This window comes from Oncorhynchus kisutch, linkage group LG24 (genome assembly GCF_002021735.2).
Source record: "Oncorhynchus kisutch isolate 150728-3 linkage group LG24, Okis_V2, whole genome shotgun sequence".
Lineage (NCBI taxonomy): Eukaryota > Metazoa > Chordata > Actinopteri > Salmoniformes > Salmonidae > Oncorhynchus > Oncorhynchus kisutch.
Window position 1 is genome coordinate 14,003,878 of NC_034197.2, and position 21,442 is coordinate 14,025,319.

Below are 21,442 nucleotides of genomic sequence, written 5' to 3' on the forward strand. Positions count from 1 at the left end.
TCATTCATTTGTACAAGGAACAGACCGTCATTGTTACTAAACTCCTGACTATATTATATACAATTGGGAATGGGAACAAGAGAGAAAATTCATATATGTACAGTACATCATAGCATTTGGACTAGTCAGTTCTGATTGGAATGTATACATAATTAGTCATTTCAACCATAATTTCCTCCAACAGTGACCAAGATTGGGGATTGTACATTGCATAAGGAGAAATTAGTGTGTGTGTGTGTGTGAGTGCTAAAGTTGCTGTATAGTGACGGTTCAGAGACAGTTGGTGTAACACAGGGCTGGATGGAGGATCAGCAATCTGTCAACTAGCGATCCGCATGGCTGTTTCCAGGCCACATCAAGGCCTGGAGGAAGGTGATGGTGATGGGGGACAGCAGCCCGCCCGTGGCTCTGTGGCTCCAAGGACAAGGCCAGGCTACAGAGGCAGGCGGCCATAATGAAAGCCGAGCTTTATGGCTGCTCTGTGATTGAGCTCTCACACATCAGTGAGCATTGGGCTCCAGCGTCCGGTCTCAGACAGGCAGACACTCTGAGGGATCACAGAGTAGCTCGTCTGCCGTTATCTTTAATTGCTGATACCATGGCTCTCTCTTTCTAGTAGAACTCGAAGGAGCATCTGATGAAAATATACAGACATAATATTCCTATGGCAGCTGTTTCTTGTACTGTAATGCTCAATCTTATTTATGTTTCACCTTGTGTTCTTAAACGTTCTGTTAAATTCCCGTCAAGTCTGTTTGATTTATCATGTTGCACCACAGACTTCTATACAGATGTTTCCAACAAATGCTTTTCTTGCAGACTGTCTCCTGGTCTTCTAGTTTTCATGGAAAGTGCGCCCTCCCTCCCTCCCTCCCTCCCTCCCTCCCTCCCTCCCTCCCTCCCTCCCTCCCTCCCTCCCTCCCTCCCTCCCTCCCTCCCTCCCAACCCCTACCATATGCCCCATTAAAGCTGTAACAGGTGAAATGAGGCGTCAGTATCGAGAAATTACGCCATGACAGAAAATATAGTCTGCAATTAATTTCAAGCTTTTCACTGGCAAACTTTCTCGCTCTGCTTTAAAGAGAATCACTCTAAATCACACAGATTCCTGTCATAGTGAAGGGCTTCGAGCAGCTTTTATTCCCCCAGAGTCTCCCTGTAGCCTGCACAGCAGATCCGCTTGTCTGACAGAGAAACCCCGCTGTGAGACTACGGAAATGAAGCAGCACTAATGTTCTCTCCCTCAGCTGTGTGTGTGTCACAACGCTCATCACTGTGTATGTGCATGTGTTTCTATGTGTGTGTGTTTCTCTTGGCAGGACATGCATGCTTCTACTGGTCCACCACGGAATTGGAAGGGCATTGCGATCGCCATGGTGGTGATTGTGGGTGTCCTATCGCTGGTCATCCTCTCAGTCATCATGCTCACACCTGGTAAGAGGACACACAGAGTGAGAGAGAGAAGAGAAGGAATAGGGAGGGAAGGAAAGGTAAAAAAAAAAAGAAAGAGAGAATCTGAATGCAGGAGGGTGAGCAGAAGGGAATAAAGGCAAGGGATGGAGTGAAGGGGGAGAGTGGAAGAATAGAGGAAGTGAGAGGGAGGGAGGGAGAGAGAGAGAGAGAGAGAGAGGAGGTGAGAGGATGCAGTGGGAGGAGGAGTGGGAACGGACTCACAAGGCTTTCCATCAGACAAACATATCAACAATACCATTACCTATAGGACAAAACAAGCCAATGAAGATAAACACAAAGTTCCTCTGCATTGAAAAGACACTCAGACAAAAGCAGAGACTCCAGTGCTATGCTAAGAAGAGGCTATTGTCCAGGAACAGCTGTGCATTGGACTGTGTGAAATAGAGTAAGCTTCATGTTCATTCCTGGGTGGATATGGTGTACACAAACATTCCTTTCATTCCTTCTCTCTCTCTCTCTCTCTCTCAACGTTCAATTCAAAGGGCTTTATTGCCATGGGAAACATATGATTACATTGCAAAAGCAAATTAAATAGATAACAAACAAAAGTGAACAATAAACATTACACTCACAAAAGTTCCACAGGAATAGAGACACTTCCAATGTCATATTATCTCTCTCTCTCTCTTTCTGGAAGATGAGTCTCATCTATTACTGCAATCCCGTTTCACCATGGAGGATCTGGCGAACGACAAGTATACCGTTCACGACCCCTGTGTGACCTGGCTGAATGGTAAGAGCTTCTAGCTCTATCTGAGCTAACCCAGATTATCCCGTTGCCCCTGTTTGATATCTGAAAGCTCAGCTGACTCATGTCAGTATCAGGAGATTTAGTGAGATATTACTGTCAAACTTAAGAACAAATAACCAACAGTTATGTGCCGCATACTTTAATAACTTTAATGTCACTTGAATCATATTTACGTATCTTGCATTATCTCATATGTACATACTGCATTCTATTCTATACTATCTATTGCGTCTTAGTCTATGCCGCTCTGAAATTGCTATTCCATATATTTATATATTTTTATCCATTATTTTACTTAGATTTGTGTGTATTAGGTTTTTGTTGTGAAATTGTTAGATATTACATGTTCGATATTGCTGCACTGTCGGAACTAGAAGCACAATCATTTCAATACACTCGCAATAACATTTGCTAAACACGTGTATGTGACCAATAAAATTTGATTTGATAAACCTTGATACCCCGAAGGAGGGGAACAAGATACAACATGTGTAGGGAAGCCTATGCAAACTTCCATTCATGTTGTAATCGAGTGAACCAACTAAAAGGTTCACATTTCCCTTGGACCTGTGTTGTCCCTTCCAGAGAATGAGGTTGCTCTCAGAAGCAGAGAGGGCCATATCCTGTCCTTCAGCCTTCACTCCAACCTCACAGCTACCCTGCTGGACAACAGCTCCCTGGTGAGTAACAGCCCGTTACGGCGCTGGGGCCCTACAGTAGAGGAGACTTATTCCACTATTGATTGGCTCATTTACAGAGACAGCCAGACAACTGGGACCGTTCAATAGACTGACAGGGCCTCCCAGATGGAGAGAGGATACAGAATGACTGTTCAAACTTTTGTAGTTTTAGAAAAACTAAAGAGCAGTAGTAACTTTCACTCTAATATAGCTATGTAGAGGAGGTCTATTTGGTTCCCTCACTGTTCAGTTGAAGCCCTCAACATATGGCTTCAAAGAGATTTTTCTTGCAAGGGCCTCATTTTGAAGAGTGCCTGGTTTGGCAAAGCGATGCTGAAAAACCTATCTGGGTCATTGCCTAGGAGCTACGCGGGGTTCTGTTGTCAAGATGGGGAGAAGTCTCCTCTCTGGCTCTCACCAGTTTATCATCTCTGTTGCTATCCTACAAAAGTATTTAGCGTTCAGTGGATGATATAGGCAGGGATACTGCACCTAGGGCCATGGCTTTCCAAGTGCAATCCCTGACATTATCCATATGAGCCCCGAGGCGATGTTGTTCTTGAAGGTTAAGGCTAATATGAGATCCAAGTAAGTTACTGACACGTGTATCATTTAATTTTAGGAGGTATGCATGTTGTTGATATATTGTTCATTCCGTGTTTCCAGGACCTGACGACCACAAAGTTCCATGTGTCTGCAGACAAGAGGTTTGTCCTGTTGGCATACAACATTCAGCCAGTGAGTGATGCTTGTTTTGACCAAATAACATGCTCATAGCTTGCTCTTTCCGTATTTTTTACAGTGTCAATCATTCGGATCAATTATCATACTCACAGCCGTAGTAATACCCAATGACACCAAAGATGACTTGCAAGCCATGTGGTTTTCTACTCACTCGCACACCGTTCTGCACAGCAGCGCCACAAGCTTATTCCAGACCATCAGAGAAAATCAGTTGAGTCAAATCTGTTTCTGTTGCGACTAACATGTTCACCACAGCATGGTGGCTGTAGTACATTAATGACATGCATTCTAATCCAGCCTTTACAGTCAGTGGAATGAACGAGGGGGAGGAAAGTCCCTTATGAAACAGTTAGAGAGAGAGAGAGAGAGAGAGAGAGAGAGAGAGAGAGAGATTAGGTGGGAGCAGGGTGAAAGTAGATTCTTCCCGGTAAAGGGTCCTCCTATGTGTGAATGCGCTTTTTAAAATAGAGAACTAGTGATGCTACTACAGTACTGCAGCAGTCTTTAAAAAAAAAAATGTTACCTTTTATTTAACTAGGCAAGTCAGTTAAGAACAAATGATTATTTTCAATGACGGCCTGGGAACAGTGGGTTAACTGCCTGTTCAGGGGCAGAACGACAGATTTGTCGTTCTGTTGTTTTACATGTTTTACATGCTATTAGTCAAATAGTCAAATCACGGGCAAAATGTATGGGGAATATTCAGACTAGGTAATTATGGGGGAAGTGGTGTAGAAGAATGGAGGGAATTAGATGGCTGAGAGAGAGGGATCAGTTTGATGTAGATAGCAGTGTGCGGCGAGGGGGAGGCAGAGATGTGATGAGGGAGATGGGGTGTTAAAGTTGGAACTGCATGCAGTAATGAAATCGCCCTGCTGGTTTGGTGGGGAATGTTAATGAGGAGCTTATACTAGAGTCTAATGTATAATGCACAATTGCAGGTGGTTTGAGGCAAACCCCAGCATAACAAACAACTCTTATAACACATGCATTTTCTCATCTCTCTTTCCCTGTAATAATAGTAATAGCTTTCCCTGTTTCCCCCGCCGACTCTTTCCTTCTGTAAATATCCAGTCGCTTAATAAATAGCTTCCCGTTTCCCCAAAGGAGGGAGCAAGAGGTGTAATATACGGGTAATGGGAGGGGGGTGCCTTCAGCACAATTTCCACCTTATTAAAGAGCCCAGAACAGATACTGTATATTGCTGTTCTGAGTGTATAGGATCTGCTCTCTCTCTCCCTCATCCTCTTTCCTCCCCTCTCCCTCTTCCTCCCTTTCTTTCTTTCTCTCTCTCTCTCTCACTCTCTCTCTCCCTCTCTTTCACTCTGCTCTAGGATCTGCTCTCTCTCTCCCTCATCCTCTTTCCTCCCCTCTCCCTCTTCCTCCCTTTCTTTCTTTCTCTCTCTCTCTCACTCTCTCTCTCCCTCTCTTTCACTCTGCTCTAGGATCTGCTCTCTCTCTCCCTCATCCTCTTTCCTCCCCTCTCCCTCTTCCTCCCTCTCTTTCACTCTGCTCTAGGATCTGCTCTAGGATCTGCTCTCTCTCTCCCTCATCCTCTTTCCTCCCCTCTCCCTCTCTTTCACTCTGCTCTAGGATCTGCTCTAGGATCTGCTCTCCTAGGTTTTCTTATTTAGTAGTTTATGATCATACCATATACCTTTTGTAGGGCGGCCCAGCTCCCAAAGTGACTCTACACTGTATGCAAGGATTTCCTTTGTGTTGTCTTAGTAATTCAGCCTTCTCTGTGTTGCTCTCCAACCCTCTCTTGTGTCACCTTTGAGAAGCAGATGTTCTGTTGTCTTTACATCCTGTAGGTCTGATATCTGATTGGAGGTTAACTTTACAGTAATGCCATTGGTCAACAGCTCAGATGTTATAAAGGGGCATCCGATTCATTGCCTTTTTCTTCTTTGTTCCTGACCTGCGCTGGTGAGATACTCTCTCCACCCCATGGACTCTTGGGACATGGCCTTTCAGGCTATGACTTCTCTTCTCTCTCTCTCATAATGCTTTGTAGCTTAAGCATTATGCCTTGTATAATGGTATCATTCATTTTTACTAAGTTCTTTAATAATACTTGTGTTTTGCGTTCGCTTCTCATGACCATTTCTTGATCTTAGTTAATAATAATACTTTGTTGCACCTGGTTTTACTATAATATTAAATGGAGTCAGATCTATCACGAGGATGAGACCCAGATGCAGACACAGGAGGCAGTTTGATTCTCAGAATATTTAGTATTCGAAAGGGGCAGGCAAAAGGCAGGTCGAGGGCAGGCAGAGGTTGTTAAAGCAGGTCAGAGTCAAGCAGGTACAGGATGGCAGGCAGGCTCAGGACAGGCAGAAAGGTCTGAACCGGGAAGACTAGAAAACAAAAACTTGAGAACAGGAGAACCGGGAAACACGCTGGTAAGACCTGACAAAACAAGACGAACAGGCAACAGACAAACAGAAAACGCAGGTATAAATCCACAGGAGATAACGGGAAAAATGGGAGACACCTGGTGGAGGGTGGAGACAAGCACAAGACAGGTGAAACAGATCAGGTTGCGACAAGATCCGTCTTTCCCTCTCTTTTTGCTTTGCTTTGCCTCACTCCCTCACTCTTTCTATCTATCTCCACCTCGCTTTTTTCTCTCTCTATCTCTAGGGGTTTTCTGCTGACAATAGCCGTTTGCCCGCAAGCACAGGCTTTCTTGTTGGGGAGAGGAGCGGTGTGCCGCTGAGAATGGCAGAGTGAGACAGAGAGATAGAGAGAGGCAGGGTGGGAGGGAGGGAGAGAGAGAAGAGAGGGAGAGAAGAGAGAGACGCAGTAGCAATAGGGGGAGAACAAATATTTGATACGCACCATTCGCCCCTAGATCACCCTGTCCAATCGAAATCAATCAGAAGGGGTGTAAAAGAATGAGTGGGATGGATGCTTAGAGGAGAGGGCTGCAGTGGTGGGAAATGGATGAGTGGGCTGTGTGTTAAGTTGAAAGGCTTCTCCCCTGGATTTCATATTAGCTGTGAGGCTTTGGGGAGGTTTGTGCCTAGTGGGCGAAAAAGAAATAGATTTTGAGAGAGGTGGTATAGTTAGAAGTACGGGTGGCGGGGGAGGGGGGCATAAGGGAGAGAACAAATTCAAACCTCCTGTGTAGCAGAGGTTTCAATCTCTCCTCAAAATGGCCAATAGTCTGACAAATGTGTGTGTTTGCGTGTCTGCGTGGGTGCGTTGATGCATGCGTGTGTTTGCGTGTCTGCGTGGGTGCGTTGATGCATGCGTGTGTCTGCGTGGGTGCGTTGATGCATGCGTGTGTTTGCGTCAGTGCTTGTGAGAGTTGTTCCCTTTGTTTGACACAAAAACAGGGGAAGGAGAGGATGGATGGAGATAGAGTGGAAGGGATGAGGAAATGCAGCCAGAGCCAGACAGGTGGAAACTGCCAAGACTGTGCAATTTAGAAAGAAAGGAAATACAACTGGAGGGTTGGGTCTGCTCTGCAGTTACAGACAATGAAGTGCTTGTATCAAAGACAGCATATTGAGGCACTACCAGAGAGAAATGCAGGTTTAGTACTAACAATGGGCTGGGGGAAGAAATCTATTATCCCTGTATTGTGTGTACTGGGTCATTCCACAAAATGAGTCCCTTTAGCTTCCCTTTGATATTTAAAGTAGAAATTGTGCACCAATATTGCATTTTAAAAGCCTGTTATATTAAATTAAGTCCCCTTAATCTAGACCACATAGAGAATTCAATCAATCAGATTTTTTTATGAGTAAAGACTTACTACAGTGACAAAATGCAGCATTTTGACATGACCCTCAGTGAACCCTCTGTGAATTCTAGAAAATTTTTAGCCCACTTAACCCCATGATTTCTCAAATGTTTCACCTTCATTGTTAAGCCCTCGTTATTTTGCTGTTTTGAGAACGTCATTTCTGAAGATTATTATTTATTTCATGTGATTAGTGATTCATATACACTACCGGTCAAAAGTTTTAGAACACCTACTCAGACAAGTATTTTTTTACAATTTTCTACATTGTAGAATAATAGTGAAGACATCAAAACTATGAAATAACACATATAGATTCATGTAGTTACCAAAAAAGTGTTCAACAAAATCTAAATATATCTTATATTTGAGATTCTTCAAAATAGCCACCCTTTGCACAGTCTAAAAATAATCCAAAGGAACATTGAACATCTAATAGTCAAATCATAACGTAAAAGCAGGTGAGCTGGTTCTGCTCTTTATGGCCATTTTCTGGTGTTTCCTGGTGGAAAACTGAGCGAGTCGAACAAATCGCATCAACCCTGTTACCCCATAGATAGACAGGCTAGAAATGTTTGAACAACAAGTGGATTTATGGTTGATTTAAGATGAAATTGTCAACCCCGTAACGGTCAACCCTGTAACGGGCTTAATAGGCACTTACCATAGTAATTTGTTGGTCCCACGGTAATGCCGGCACGTTTTGGACTTCTCACCTCCTGGATCCGTCGACATCTGTTGCATCCGCTGATACATTGTGCTCCACCCACAATAACATGTTATTTTCTTTTATTACTTGGTGTGATTAACTGAGTTAGAGCGATGTTTATAAGACAAGGGCGGATCCCAAACACATTTTCTTCTCACAAAAACATCTGTAAAGTAAGAACAGTTTTAGTTCCAAACTACTGTGACCTATCTATGAAAAGCAGAGACTCTTGCGAACACGCAGATATTTTGCTCTATGACACTCCCAAGCCACACAAGAGTCGCTAGAAGGTTAAGGGGTTCTTCTACACAGAAGATCATAGGAAATCCCAGGACATAGTGTCTATAAACGTCAAACTCCACGCAGTTGTCACTGACTAGTTGGATATTAATTTCCCACTGAGCAAACCATTTTTCTTCTTACAGCATTCATATAAATACATTTTTTTTTTAAATCAGGTTTTTGCTTGGCAGACCAATTTGTTTTTATTGACGTTTAAAACTCATGCATGCAACTGTTTATGTCAAATTAATTTGTGTTCTACTTGCAGCCCAGGTTGTCCTGGAAAGAACATGTCCAATACTTCATTGCGAGGCTAAATATGAGGACAGTCCAACCAGATTAATGAAATGAGTGAATTTCAGCTTGTTTTGCTGTGGGATGCCTGATTCCAATGAAGCTAACCTCTTTAGAGGGGAAAGTGTTTTTCATGAAGTTCAACATGTGCTCTCTATGACATAATGTTACAATTTTGTACAATCTAACTAAACTAAAAAATAAATAAATAAAGTTACACTTCTCAAAAGGTACCTAAATGGATGGAATGACCCTACTGCAGCGCAACAATACCTACCAATATCTCGCCTCATACAAGGACCGTTGTAATCTCATTACTGTCCCATTGCCGCCAGGTCCCAAGTGAGCCCACACATGCTGGTCTCGTCTGTTTACAGTGTGGCTCCTCCATTTGGGGTAAAGTCATGGGGGGGGACAATCCGCCAGAAGAACAATCTGGCGGAACACTGGGGAAAGATTTATGACTTACCTACTTAACGGCCACCTTACAATTCATTCCCTTTCTCTTAGACACGCATACAAGGGTGAGCACAGATACATATACGCAAAGGCCCATGCCCACGAACACACACAGGAACTGTAACACACACGCACGCTCTCAGACATGCACCCACACACACACACTGAGACAGACGCACGCACACATGCACGCCCACGCACGGCCACACACAAACACACTCACACACGTACGCACACAGTCCCCTCCTCGCACTCAGTATCCTTCTTCCCTCCCCTAATGATAAATGATGAGCCACACCTTTGTCTATTTTGTTGACAGTTCCTAAAGCGCTAATTAACCAGAGTGCGGAATGATAAGGCGACACCCCTCCACCCAGCGGGAGGGACTCGTCTCGTTACACTGCCACCACACTGCTCGCTCTGTGACCTGTTAAATAGCCGTGAACTCCTCTGGCTCAGACCCTCATCCTTTACATGTGTGTTACAGTTCCTGTGTGTGTTCGTGGGCATGGGCCTTTGCGTATATGTATCTGTGCTCACCCTTGTATGCGTGTCTAAGAGAAAGGGAATGATTTGTAAGGTGGCCGTTAAGGTCGCCTCAGTTTTCTTCAGATCTAACTGTTTTCTGTTGTCATTGTGTTTTGTTTTGGGTGCAGTGGCCTCTTCCTCATAAGCAATGAAAGGGACCTTTCTCTCTCAGGGTGACATATTCTGGTGTGAAACATAGCCCTTCTTTTTACAGTCATGCTCCTTTGCCTCTCTGTGTTTCTCGGTTTAGAGGACCAACAATATGGGAAGTAATCCAATTGCACTGTTAAGTATGCTACTGGAGACGTGACATTCAATTACATTAGGGACACGCTTTCCCAGGCTTTTCCTTTGGCTTCTTTCAGAAGCTAGTGGGCAAACAACACACTTCAAGTCTTTGTTTTAGAAATGGAGTGTCCTCTTCAGCCTGCCGAGCTGCTCACTTGTCAAGATGAGTTACCACTCTGGATCTTTTTCAATCTGAGGGATATTGGCTGTATTTATGTTACTTAGGGGTTAGAGAAAGACATACTCCCGATCTTTCACATCCTCACATGACATCATTCCTCTAATGTCTCCTATTCTCTGTCAGGAGAGACTGAGTTATCATTGTTTGACTGGGTAGATAAAACGGATGTTTGCGACAATGCAATATGATTGATGGAATTGTTGGCCGTTCATTCACTTAATTGGATTGTCCTATGGTCTAACTGTAATGCGTGTGTCTGTGCTTGAGATTGAGTGTGTTCTTGAGTAACTCTGGACCACTGTGCCCATCATGTCCTCTACCTCCAACAGGTTTTCTCTCAGTCCTTTACAGCATCCTATGCCATCTACAATGTGGCTAATGGGTAGGTACTGTAGATCCGTGAATGTTAATGCATGGGCTGCACTGGGCATGTGTATTGCCAACGCAAGCGGGCCCAGGCCTCAACTGACCAAGCACCTCCAAGTGTGTCTCTTTTCATCTGAACGTCATCTGTTATGTCAGACATATCCATTACTCTTAACATTGTCCTCGCTGACTGTAAACTATCAGAGTAAGCTGGGAAATTGACAGCCAGAGATTCCTCCTACCTGCTGGCTCACCAGTAAAGAAGAGCTCCCCTGTATCTGTGGATGAAAGCCTGGGCCTTGTGAGGAGCATCAATGCCTCTCAAAGAAATTCAGAAGGATCTGCTCGTTTTACAAAAAATGAAATGCCTGGTTATGTCTTGTTACAAGATGCCTGCCTGTTTTTAGGAGGAACATAGTGCTGTTCCAATGCATTGAAAGAGGTATTGATCCATTGCATGAACCGACCTCAATCTCTGTATGGTTTTGCATTTGCATCTTGTCTTTTTTACGATACCTATCAAATGCTTATGAACAGGCATGGACGGATCTACGTTCTACTCCGTTATCCACTAGTGGCTTTAGAGAGGCCATTTGTTCCTAATCGAGGGATTCTGTGTTTGTCCCAGGGATCTGCTGGAGCTTAACTCTCCAGCGGGGGAGAAGGCAGGGATACAGTACGCAGCCTGGGGACCGCAAGGGAACCAGCTGGTAAGGCAGCAGCTCTCACTCATTCTGCATCCCACCTCAACAGTGTCTGGTGGACTAGAAATGCGTTTAACACCACAACAAAACTACAACACCTCTATTTATCTGTGTTTAATATTGGAGTTATAATGATTAAAAAACAACATGTCAGTGTTTGTTGCAGATTAATATTGGATGATTTTGTGTTATGAATGGAAAGTGTTTTCAGTGCAATGTTTGTGTTCCAATGGCACTTCAACACATTCAGTCAGTGGCAAGCTGAGATGTATTGGCCTCTAACTTGGCTGGCTGATGCATTCCCACTTGGAGTCAACAGGACGTTTGATTCAGCCAGCCAACACTGAGCTCTCTATCTGCTTGCTTTGATAATGGATTAGTACTGTCTCTCTGTTGCTGCCAGGCCTATGTGTTTGAAGGAGATATCTACTACCAGCCAGCCATGACCAGTAAGACCCTACGCCTCACATCCACAGGCAGAGAGGGGCTGGTGGTCAATGGTCTATCTGACTGGATGTATGAGGGTAAGAGATACTGCAGCCACATCCACTAACACCTTAAAGGAAAACAACTCGATTTGCTTAAGTAGTCCATGGTTTTGCTTGTCAGCACTCAAGTTTTTAAGATAAGTAACTTTCAAAATACAGAAATCATCCCTGTATGATGCATTTTGCATCATATGATGCTGCGTTTTGCATGATTTCTGTGTTTTGAAAGTCGCATATCTTGAAAACTTGAGTGCTGACAAGCAAAACATTTTGGGACTATGTCAACAATGGGGTAATGAAACAAAGACCAAAATATTGTTTTTGGGTGGAGTTTTCCTTTAACCTATCTCTATCATAGCCATTGATTGCCAACTGTTTCCAACTGTTTGCAAAATGAGGTTTGTCGTTTTGAAAGCTGTTCCCTGAGATGTATGGTATTGCAGATAATATATGACTTTGATACATTGTTCGCACTATTGGCAATGTGTAACATTTGGACTTCCATCAGTAACAAATGTGTATTGAAACTGATTGCTTTGTTCTCTTGTAAAATGTTTACAGAGGAAGTGCTCTTGACTTACTCTGCCCACTGGTGGTCCAAAGATGGAGCTCGCTTGGCATACTTCACCATCAACAACTCTGCCACACCCTTAATGGAGATACCTTACTTCCTGGGTGGAGTCTATCCCTCCAATGTTTTCTTTCCTTACCCTAAGGTAAACACTGATTTTAAAATATATAATATATTAAAAAATATATATAATTATAAAAAATATAAAGAATATATATATATAAAAATATATAATTAACCAATTAGCTCCAAGACTGTCATGTCATCAAACTAATGTAATAGTCTGAACCTGTGTGTCTGTGTGAACAGGCTGGCTCCACTATCCCCACAGTCAGCCTGTTTGTGGTGAATCTCTATGGTCCAGCTCACACTCTAGAGATGATCCCTCCAGACTCTCTCAGGGCCAGGTACCATCTCCAAAATATAACTTCATACTGTAGCTCAACTAAGGACTAATGTTGTTAACGTTTATATTTTATTTTACTGTCCATGAAACGTTCTTTTCTTGTATTTTTTTTCTTCAAATGTCTCCCTAGAGACAGCTACATCTCCATGGTGAAGTGGATCAGCAGCACTCGTCTGGTGGTGCGTTGGTTGAACCGGGCCCAGAACCAATCAGAGCTCTGTGTGTGTGAGGCTACCACAGGGGCATGTTCAGAGGTGAGAGGTCAAAGGTTATTTCACAGTAATTCAATAGGGTCTCCTCGCTCTGCTGCCATGCATTACTTTTATAGCATTTTCATCTCCTTTACACACTGGGGGGTTTGGATTGATTTTCTTAAGCCACCATATCTCTTCCTTCCAGCTTAAATAAGGTCAATTATACTTCCTGTGATGAATTTCCAATGACACGCTGCAGCATTTCTCTGCCATCTCTCTCCAACCAGACCTTATGGATTGATTACAATATTAACCTTGGCTGCTTAATTATGTTGATACATTTTCTTTATTTTGTATCTCTGTTTTAATTCCACAGAAACACACTATGGTCATGGACTTAATGCAAAATCAACGACAGGTAGGCGTCACTCATTTCCCAAAATCTGCTACTCATTGAAACTGGTACGCTGATACAGTCTCAATCGACCCATTTGTGACATTTCCTGGATTGTTATTGTTGACCATGCCTGACTCATTTGTCCAACAGGAGGTGCCATTGTTTTCATCCGATGGCTCTTGGTTTTATTTGACACTGCCAGCCAAGCAGGGTGCCCGAGGGGAGTTCCGCCACATTGCCAGTCTCCCTGCGCAGGTCAGTGTGAGGGCAATAAAGTTTAACACCTCTGTGTCATCCTCCACTGGTTTAACGTCAGACTGCTTGTTAAGCCTTCAACAGGGTGACATACAACAGTATGTGATTATACAGATTTTAATAGCAGAGGACTGAAGTCTTGTCTAGGCAGTGATTATTTTAGGTATATGTGACTGTGTATCTGAATTGTGTGTGTCTGAATGACTCTACATTCCGCTGACAATGTTATTCTCGGCATCTCCTCTCCACTGGCAGTCTGTCTGTTTCTGTATTCATCCCCCTCTCTTTCTCTCTCCTCCAATGTGACACAGCCTGCCATCCCCTCTGTCCCTCCTCGCTTTCTGACGTCCGGGAACTGGGATGTCACTGTGCTGTGTGCCCTGGACGAGGACAACGGGAAAATGTATGTGAGAGCCCCTGTGTGTGATGCTACATAGCATAACATGTACAGTCAGAAGTTTACATACACCTTAGTGCAAAAAAATGTAACTCGGTTTTTCCACAATTCCTGGCATTTAATCCGAGTAAAAATTCCTTGTCTTAGGTCAGTTAGGATCACCACTTTATTTTAAGAATGTGAAATGTCAGAATAATAGTAGAGAGAATTATTTATTTCATCTTCTATTTCTTTCATCATATTCCCAGTGGGTCAGAAGTTTACATACACTCAATTAGTATTTGGTAGCATTGCCTTTAAATTGTTTAACTTGGGTCAAACGTTTCGGGTAGCCTTCCACAAGCTTCCCACAATTAGTTGGGTGAATTTTGGCCCATTCCTCCTAACAGAGCTGGTGTAACCGAGTCAGGTTTGTAGACATCCGTGCTCGCACACGCTTTTTCAGTTCTGCTCACAAATGTTCTTTGGGATTGAGGTCAGGACTTTGTGATGGCCACTCCAACACCTTGACTTTGTTGTCCTTAAGCCATTTTGCCACAACTTTGTAAGTATGCTTGGGGTCATTGTCCATTTGGAAGACCCATTTGCGACCAAGCTTTCAAATCAAATCAAATCAAATGTATTTATATAGCCCTTCGTACATCAGCTGATATCTCAAAGTGCTGTACAGAAACCCAGCCTAAAACCCCAAACAGCAAGCAATGCAGGTGTAGAAGCACGGTGGCTAGGAAAAACTCCCTAGAAAGGCCAAAACCTAGGAAGAAACCTAGAGAGGAACCAGGCTATGTGGGGTGGCCAGTCCTCTTCTGGCTGTGCCGGGTGGAGATTATAACAGAACATGGCCAAGATGTTCAAATGTTCATAAATGACCAGCATGGTCGTATAATAATAAGGCAGAACAGTTGAAACTGGAGCAGCAGCACGGTCAGATGGACTGGGGACAGCAAGGAGTCATCATGTCAGGTAGTCCTGGGGCATGGTCCTAGGGCTCAGGTCTGGAGCAGCAGCACGGCCAGGTGGACTGGGGACAGCAAGGAGTCATCATGTCAGGTAATCCTGGGGCATGGTCCTAGGGCTCAGGTCCTCCGAGAGAGAGAAGGAGAGAATTAGAGAACGCACACTTAGATTCACACAGGACACCGAATAGGACAGGAGAAGTACTCCAGATATAACAAACTGACCCCAGCCCCCCGACACATAAACTACTGCAGCATAAATACTGGAGGCTGAGACAGGAGGGGTCAGGAGACACTGCTTTGACTTCCTGACTGACGTCTTGAGATGTTGCTTCAATATATAAACATAATTTTACTCCCTCATGATGCCATTTATTTTGTGAAGTGCACCAGTCCCTCCTGCAGCAAAGCACCCCCACAACATGATGCTTCCTCCCCCCATGCTTCACGGTTGGGATTGTGTTCTTCTGGTTGCAAGCCTCCCCCTTTTCCCGCCAAAAATAACGATGGTCATTATTGCCAAAACATAATTTTTTTGTTTCAAAACATTTCTCCAAAAAGTACGATCTTAGTCTCCATGTGCAGTTGCTAACTGTAGTCTGGCTTTTTTTTATGGCAGTTTTGGAGCAGTGGCTTCTTCCTTGCTGAGCGGCCTTTCAGATTAAGTCTACATAGGACTCGTTTTACTGTGGATATAGATACTTTTGTACCTGTTTCTTCCAGCATCTTCACAGGGTCCTTTGCTGTTGATCTGGGATTGATTTGCACTTTTCGCTCCAAAGTGCATTCATCTCTAGGAGACAGAACACGTCTCCTTCCTGAGCGGTATGATGGCTGCGTGGTCCCATGGTGTTTATACTTGCGTACAAATGTTTGTACAGATGAACGTGGTACCTTCAGGCGTTTGGAAATTGCTCCCAAGGATGAAACAGACTTGTGGAGGTCTACAATTATTTTTCTAAGGTCTTGGCTGATTTCATTTTATTTTCCCATGATGTCAAACAAAGAGGCATTGAGTTTGAAGGTAGGCCTTGAAATACATCCACAGGTACATCTCCAAATGACTGAAATGATGTCAATTAGCCTAATAGAAGCTTCAAAAGCATGACATCATTTTCTGGAATTTTCCAAGCCACAGTCAACTTAGTGTATGTAAACTTCTGACCCACTGCAATTGTGATACAGTGAATTACAAGTGAAATAATCTGTCTGTAAACAATTGTTAGAAAAATGTATTGTGTCATGCACAAAGTAGATGTCCTAACCGATTGGCCAAAACTATAGTTTCTTAACAAGAAATTTGTGGAGTGGTTGAAAAAGGGGTTTGAATGACTCCAACCTAAGTGTATGTAAACTTCCGACTTCAGCTGTATGTGAGAGCCTCTGCAATTTGATGCTAGAATCAACCCACATCTATTTAACATTTTATACAGGCATAGTTAAATGCTGGAGCAAAGTATTCCATTCTGAGAAATTATCATTAAAACGATATGGGCTTATATTTATTTGCTTTGCATGATTAGAAGTGAGAAGTAGGCAGGGTTGGGGAGTAACTGATTACATGTTGTTAGTTATTTTTTTATGTAACTAATCATTACAAGCAAACATATTTTTATGAGATTACATATGCTTTTGAAAAACTAGATGATTACTTGGATTACTTTTAAATTTAGAAAGGATGTTTGCTAAAAAAAATATGTTATGACACTTTTCTGTTTTCTCAATGACATTCAATTCAGCATTGTGGTCAGCGAGTCTATAAAACACTAAATGTGTTTGATAGATCCTTTTTGTCTTCTTCTAATGCCTCTTAAGGGGAAAATAATCCAAAGTAACTGAAAGTAATCAGATTACGTTACTGACTTTTGGTAATCCAAAAGTTACATCACTGATAAAAATGTTGTTCAGGTAACTAACTAGTGACTGTAATAGATTATATTTAGAAAGTAACTTACCCAAACCTGCAAGTAGGCTACAGTTGTAGAACGATGATTAGGACAGAAAAACACATACTGGTATTATTGCAATTTTAAAGAACTAGCCCATGATCCCTAAAAGTTCATGGATCTAAGTTAAAGAGAACATGTAGTATTCACTTAAAACAGATCTGGCTTTGTTTTCGCTCAGATCAAGTCAGCTGAAACTGAACAAGACAGTATTAGATGGTCTTCGACCGAGTCCACTGTTTTATTCTGTCAGTACCAGGCTCGGGGCACAAGTCCTTCATGCTTAGACAAATTGAGGTGTAGTGTGTGTGCGTGTGTGTGTGCTAGCATCATCCTCATTGAGCATGATGGGAACCGGAAGGTGTAGCCAGATGGTTGCACAAAGTCCCAACCCAGCTAGCACATAACGTTCTGAGAACCATTTGTTTCTTAGAGCTTGGTGAGAGCGTGGTTGTCCTATGGTTGTTTAGCATACAACCTTCCCACAACTTTCTGGGAATTGCTTGGCTGTAAAACATTTTCTGCACATTTAATGAACTTGAGATTTTGGTATTTCATTTACTTTAACAGAATGTTTCTTAAAAGTTCAAACATGATTACATTTAATTTCAATTTTGGTAATGTTCTACGAACGTTCTCCAACTGGTTTGACATTGGGAATGTTCTCAAATAGTTAATGGAACGTTAAGAAACAACATTCTTCTGTGGGAATTTCAGTATTTCAGCATAACGTTTCCTACAGATTTCCGAACGGTTCTTTTAAAGTCATGTTCTCAAATTGTTCCCGAGAACGTTATACATTCTGGGAATGTAAAAAAAAAAAATATATATATATATACATATATATATTCATTCACATTTATTAACAAAACATTCCATTCTCATAACATGAAGAAAACTTTCCATAAAAAACACAAGAATACTTTAGTAACATTCAGAGTAACAACGTTCTAAGAATGTTATTTAAAAACATACATTCCATTCTCAGCATCAACAAAATTCTATCTTAAGTGTGTTGGCCACGCCCACTAATTGGCCACACCTGATCTTAATGAGTGCTTGTTTCCTTTGAAATGGGGTTTGTTTGAATAGACAAAAATTAACAGCTTTGTATGTGTAAAAAACATTCTGGTAACACAGGGGACTAATTCCATGGATAGAGAACAGAAGAGCATAGGTTCAAATTTCACAAATGCCATGTCACAATAAAAAAATTAATGTATTTGCATGATTAATGCCTAAGGAAATGTATTTCTATGTCAATCAATCAAATGTATTTATAAAGCCCTTCTTACATCAGCTGATGTCACAAAGTGCTGTACAGAAACCCAGCCGAAAACCCCAAACAGTAAGCAATGCAGGTGTAGAAGCACGGTGGCTAGCAAAATATCCCTAGAAAGGCCAGAACCTAGGAAGAAACCTAGAGAGGAACCAGGCTATGTCAGTCCTCTTCTGGCGGTGCTGGGTTGAGATTACAACAGAGCATTGCCAAGATGTTCAAATGTTCATAGATGACCAGCAGGGTCAAATAATAATCACAGTGGTGGTCGAGGGTGCAACAGGTCAGCACCTCAGGAGTAAATGTCAGTTGGCTTTTCATAGCCGATCATACAGAGTATCTCTACCGCTCCTGCTGTCTCTAGAGAGCTGAAAACAGCAGGTCTGGGACAGGTAGCACGTCCGGTGAACAGGTCAGGGTTCCATAGCCGCAGGCAGAATAGTTTAAACTGGAGCAGCAGCACGACCAGGTGGACTGGGGACAGCAAGGAGTCATCAGGCCAGGTAGTGCTGAGGCATAGTCCTAGGGCTCAGGTCCTCCGAGAGAGAAAGAAAGAAAGAAAGAAAGAAAGAAAGAAAGAAAGAAAGAAAGAAAGAAAGAAAGAAAGAAAGAAAGAAAGAAAGAAAGAAAGAAAGAAAGAAAGAAAGAAAGAAAGAAAGAAAGAGAGGAATTATGTGTGCTTGAGGATTCAGAAAATTGTATTCAAAATAAGGTAGAAGTGTTATTAAAAGTCTTATTGAAATATTCAGTGAAAGTTTTACGGAAGTATTTTGGAAGCCACCAAATAACATATAGGAAAACTTTAAGGGAACCAGAGTAAAATGTTCTTAGAACCTCCCTGCAACCTAAAAATATATGTTCCCAGAACAGGAGAAATGATCACTTCTGTTTTCAAAACGTTTACAAAACGTTCAGTTTTACCAGTCAGGAAACTCATGGCTTTGTTCCCACAACCAATGTGAAACCAAAAACATACCTTCCAATAACTTCCAAGGAACCAAATGTGCTAGCTGGGAATTGCCCATGTGGTGGCTGGCATGGCTGTTTGCCTCCAAGCAAGACACTCATACTGCACAGCATTCATATACTGTACATTCCACTGTATAGACAATGGAGTCAAAGTGAGACTCAAATCACTGGGCATGTTCTGTAATTCACCCTTATTGAGAGTGTCTGCAAATCAACTGATACCATGAATTTGTTGAGTGAAGCGTGTAAATCATAAATACCAAATGGACTAACATATTGATTGACTGTTTCCTATTGACTGCATCACTATGTCTTCTCCGTTTGCAGCTACTTCCTCAGCACAGAAGAATCCAGACAGAGCAGACATCTGTACAGGTGAGGCCATCCCCTGTCAAAAACTATTTGATCCCGAATTTCCTCCTTTGAAGGCGTGCTGGCTTTGACTGATGAAGTCAAATTGGCTTTATATCCCAAAACCAGACTTTTTAGTTATTAAAACATACCCTTGTTTTACGGAATGTAATTTCCGATTTTTAAGACAAAGATATTAGTTTGGTAGCCAACGAAACAAAACTAGTTGCATGAAATTCAAGTCAAAGCAATGGTGGCTCAACAGCTTTTGGGTTTCATGAGAAGGTGGATGGTCAGAGAAGTGAGGTGTGAGCTGAAGGGTTATATAGCTCAGCAGCTGAAGCCATTCCTCTCCAGTGCGCTTTAGGCAGACTGCCCACCTAACACATTTATCAGAGAGGGGACCAAGCCAACTCAGTGCTGTGGTAGAGAATGCGTCCCAAATGGCTCCTTATTACCTATACAGTGCACTACTTTGGACCAGAGTCCTAATGGGCCTTGGTCAAAAGTAGTGCGCTGTATCGGGAATAGGGTGCCATTTGGGACGCAGGCATAAAGACTGATCCACAACCTGTGATTAATGTGCTCAGCTCCCCAGGTTCATTCACCTTATATGTTATATATAGTTTTTTTATTACTCTGCTTTGGGCCTCGCTAGAGGATAGAGCAGAGGGAGAGAAAGGTGTGGTTTTAAAGTGGGTTTTCTGGGGAAGGTGTATGCATTCTTTTTTTGTACCCTTGTACCCTTATTTTCAACCTTGGAAGAGTTGTATTATTGTTTGAGAAGTCAGTCGTATTCTTGTTTGAGAAGTCAACTCAGTAATTCATTTTAGCATTTCTATCAATGTATTATTGTTTAATTAAGGTGTAATTTACAATCTTAATAAGATATTGATTGGGACAGCTGAATAGTTTCAGATCCATTAGTTCTTTAAGGTATTTGGTCACTCTGTTGTCTTCCTCTCTCTCAGTGTGGACCTCAAAGGGATCTTTCAACGCCAGTGTCTGACCTGCTACCTTCTAGATGGTTGCAGCTTTTTCAAAGCAGAGTTCAGCCCCAATCAGACATATTTCACACTTTATTGTCTTGGTAGGTGCCCCACACACACAAGCACATCCTCCTGCTTGAATCAAGGATAATCAAATATATATGTTTTCCTTTTCATTGTCTTTGATCATTGTTTCTCCAGGCCCCGGAGTCCCCAAGGTGACAGTTCACAGCACTAAGGACCCCTCCAGTGAGTTATACAGTCTGGTTTCTCTGACTAGCCTGCTCCACTTTTTCTACCATCAGACACTTTTGACAGTGGCCAGTAGAGAGCAGTATGTACAAACAAACATAACCGGTAGTGAACAATTTTTAAAGCAGTTTCAGAAAATGGGTAGGGGGAGTAGCTGTGAATAGGCTGTATAAATGTCAATATATGTTTGTATGATCTCCTTTAGTATACATAGTTCTGGAGGACAACACACCACTCTCTGAGGCCCTATATGGGAAGAGACTCCCAGAGACTGTCTTCAAGACCCTCACAGCAGACAACCATGGTAAGCGTGTGATATCACTCTGGGCCCATAGTCACAGAGTCTAAAATGATCATTCATATTAACTAACATAACAAAACAGAGACTGTTTTGGGTTCAAATGGTCACAGAACAGACTAGTTCCAGTTATATCAGGCCTCTAAATAACAAGCCAAATATAGAAGCATGCCCATGAAGAAAATACTTTCTTTAATTAGCTGATTAGGGCTCCATGGGAGCGAGTGCCTGATTCATGCTCTCCGGGGAGGTGTGTGTGTATGTGTGTGCTTTTTGTGTGTGTGTTGGTGTGTGCACTGTACACATACTCAATGAACTAACTCATTGTTACAATGACGCACATGACTCGGGGGAGTTCATTTACTAGTGCTTTAGTTTAGCGCACACAGATTTCAGGGGGAGAATACTGATGAGCTCTGCTACAGTGTACCGTAAAACTTCAATTAAATTCTTGAGTCTTGAATAGCAGCCTGTCCCT

General features: G+C 42.5%; 1 protein-coding gene across 2 annotated transcripts in view; it reads left to right on the forward strand.

Annotated features, from left to right (window-relative positions):
* The window catches only part of LOC109868895 (inactive dipeptidyl peptidase 10), a 38,951-nt gene that overhangs the window by 7,544 nt on the left and 9,965 nt on the right, over positions 1-21,442 (forward strand). The window contains exons 2-18 of one of the 2 annotated variants that reach the window (XM_031803954.1): positions 1,320-1,434; positions 2,111-2,206; positions 2,810-2,904; positions 3,571-3,642; positions 10,476-10,528; positions 11,141-11,222; positions 11,620-11,740; positions 12,266-12,420; positions 12,585-12,682; positions 12,812-12,935; positions 13,252-13,293; positions 13,423-13,527; positions 13,839-13,930; positions 19,402-19,449; positions 20,397-20,515; positions 20,616-20,663; positions 20,872-20,970. In XM_031803954.1, the coding sequence (XP_031659814.1) occupies positions 1,320-1,434; positions 2,111-2,206; positions 2,810-2,904; positions 3,571-3,642; positions 10,476-10,528; positions 11,141-11,222; positions 11,620-11,740; positions 12,266-12,420; positions 12,585-12,682; positions 12,812-12,935; positions 13,252-13,293; positions 13,423-13,527; positions 13,839-13,930; positions 19,402-19,449; positions 20,397-20,515; positions 20,616-20,663; positions 20,872-20,970 (1,564 nt within the window). The remainder of the gene's footprint in view (positions 1-1,319; positions 1,435-2,110; positions 2,207-2,809; positions 2,905-3,570; positions 3,643-10,475; positions 10,529-11,140; positions 11,223-11,619; positions 11,741-12,265; positions 12,421-12,584; positions 12,683-12,811; positions 12,936-13,251; positions 13,294-13,422; positions 13,528-13,838; positions 13,931-19,401; positions 19,450-20,396; positions 20,516-20,615; positions 20,664-20,871; positions 20,971-21,442) is intronic. The other variant, XM_031803955.1, reaches the window with a different exon arrangement.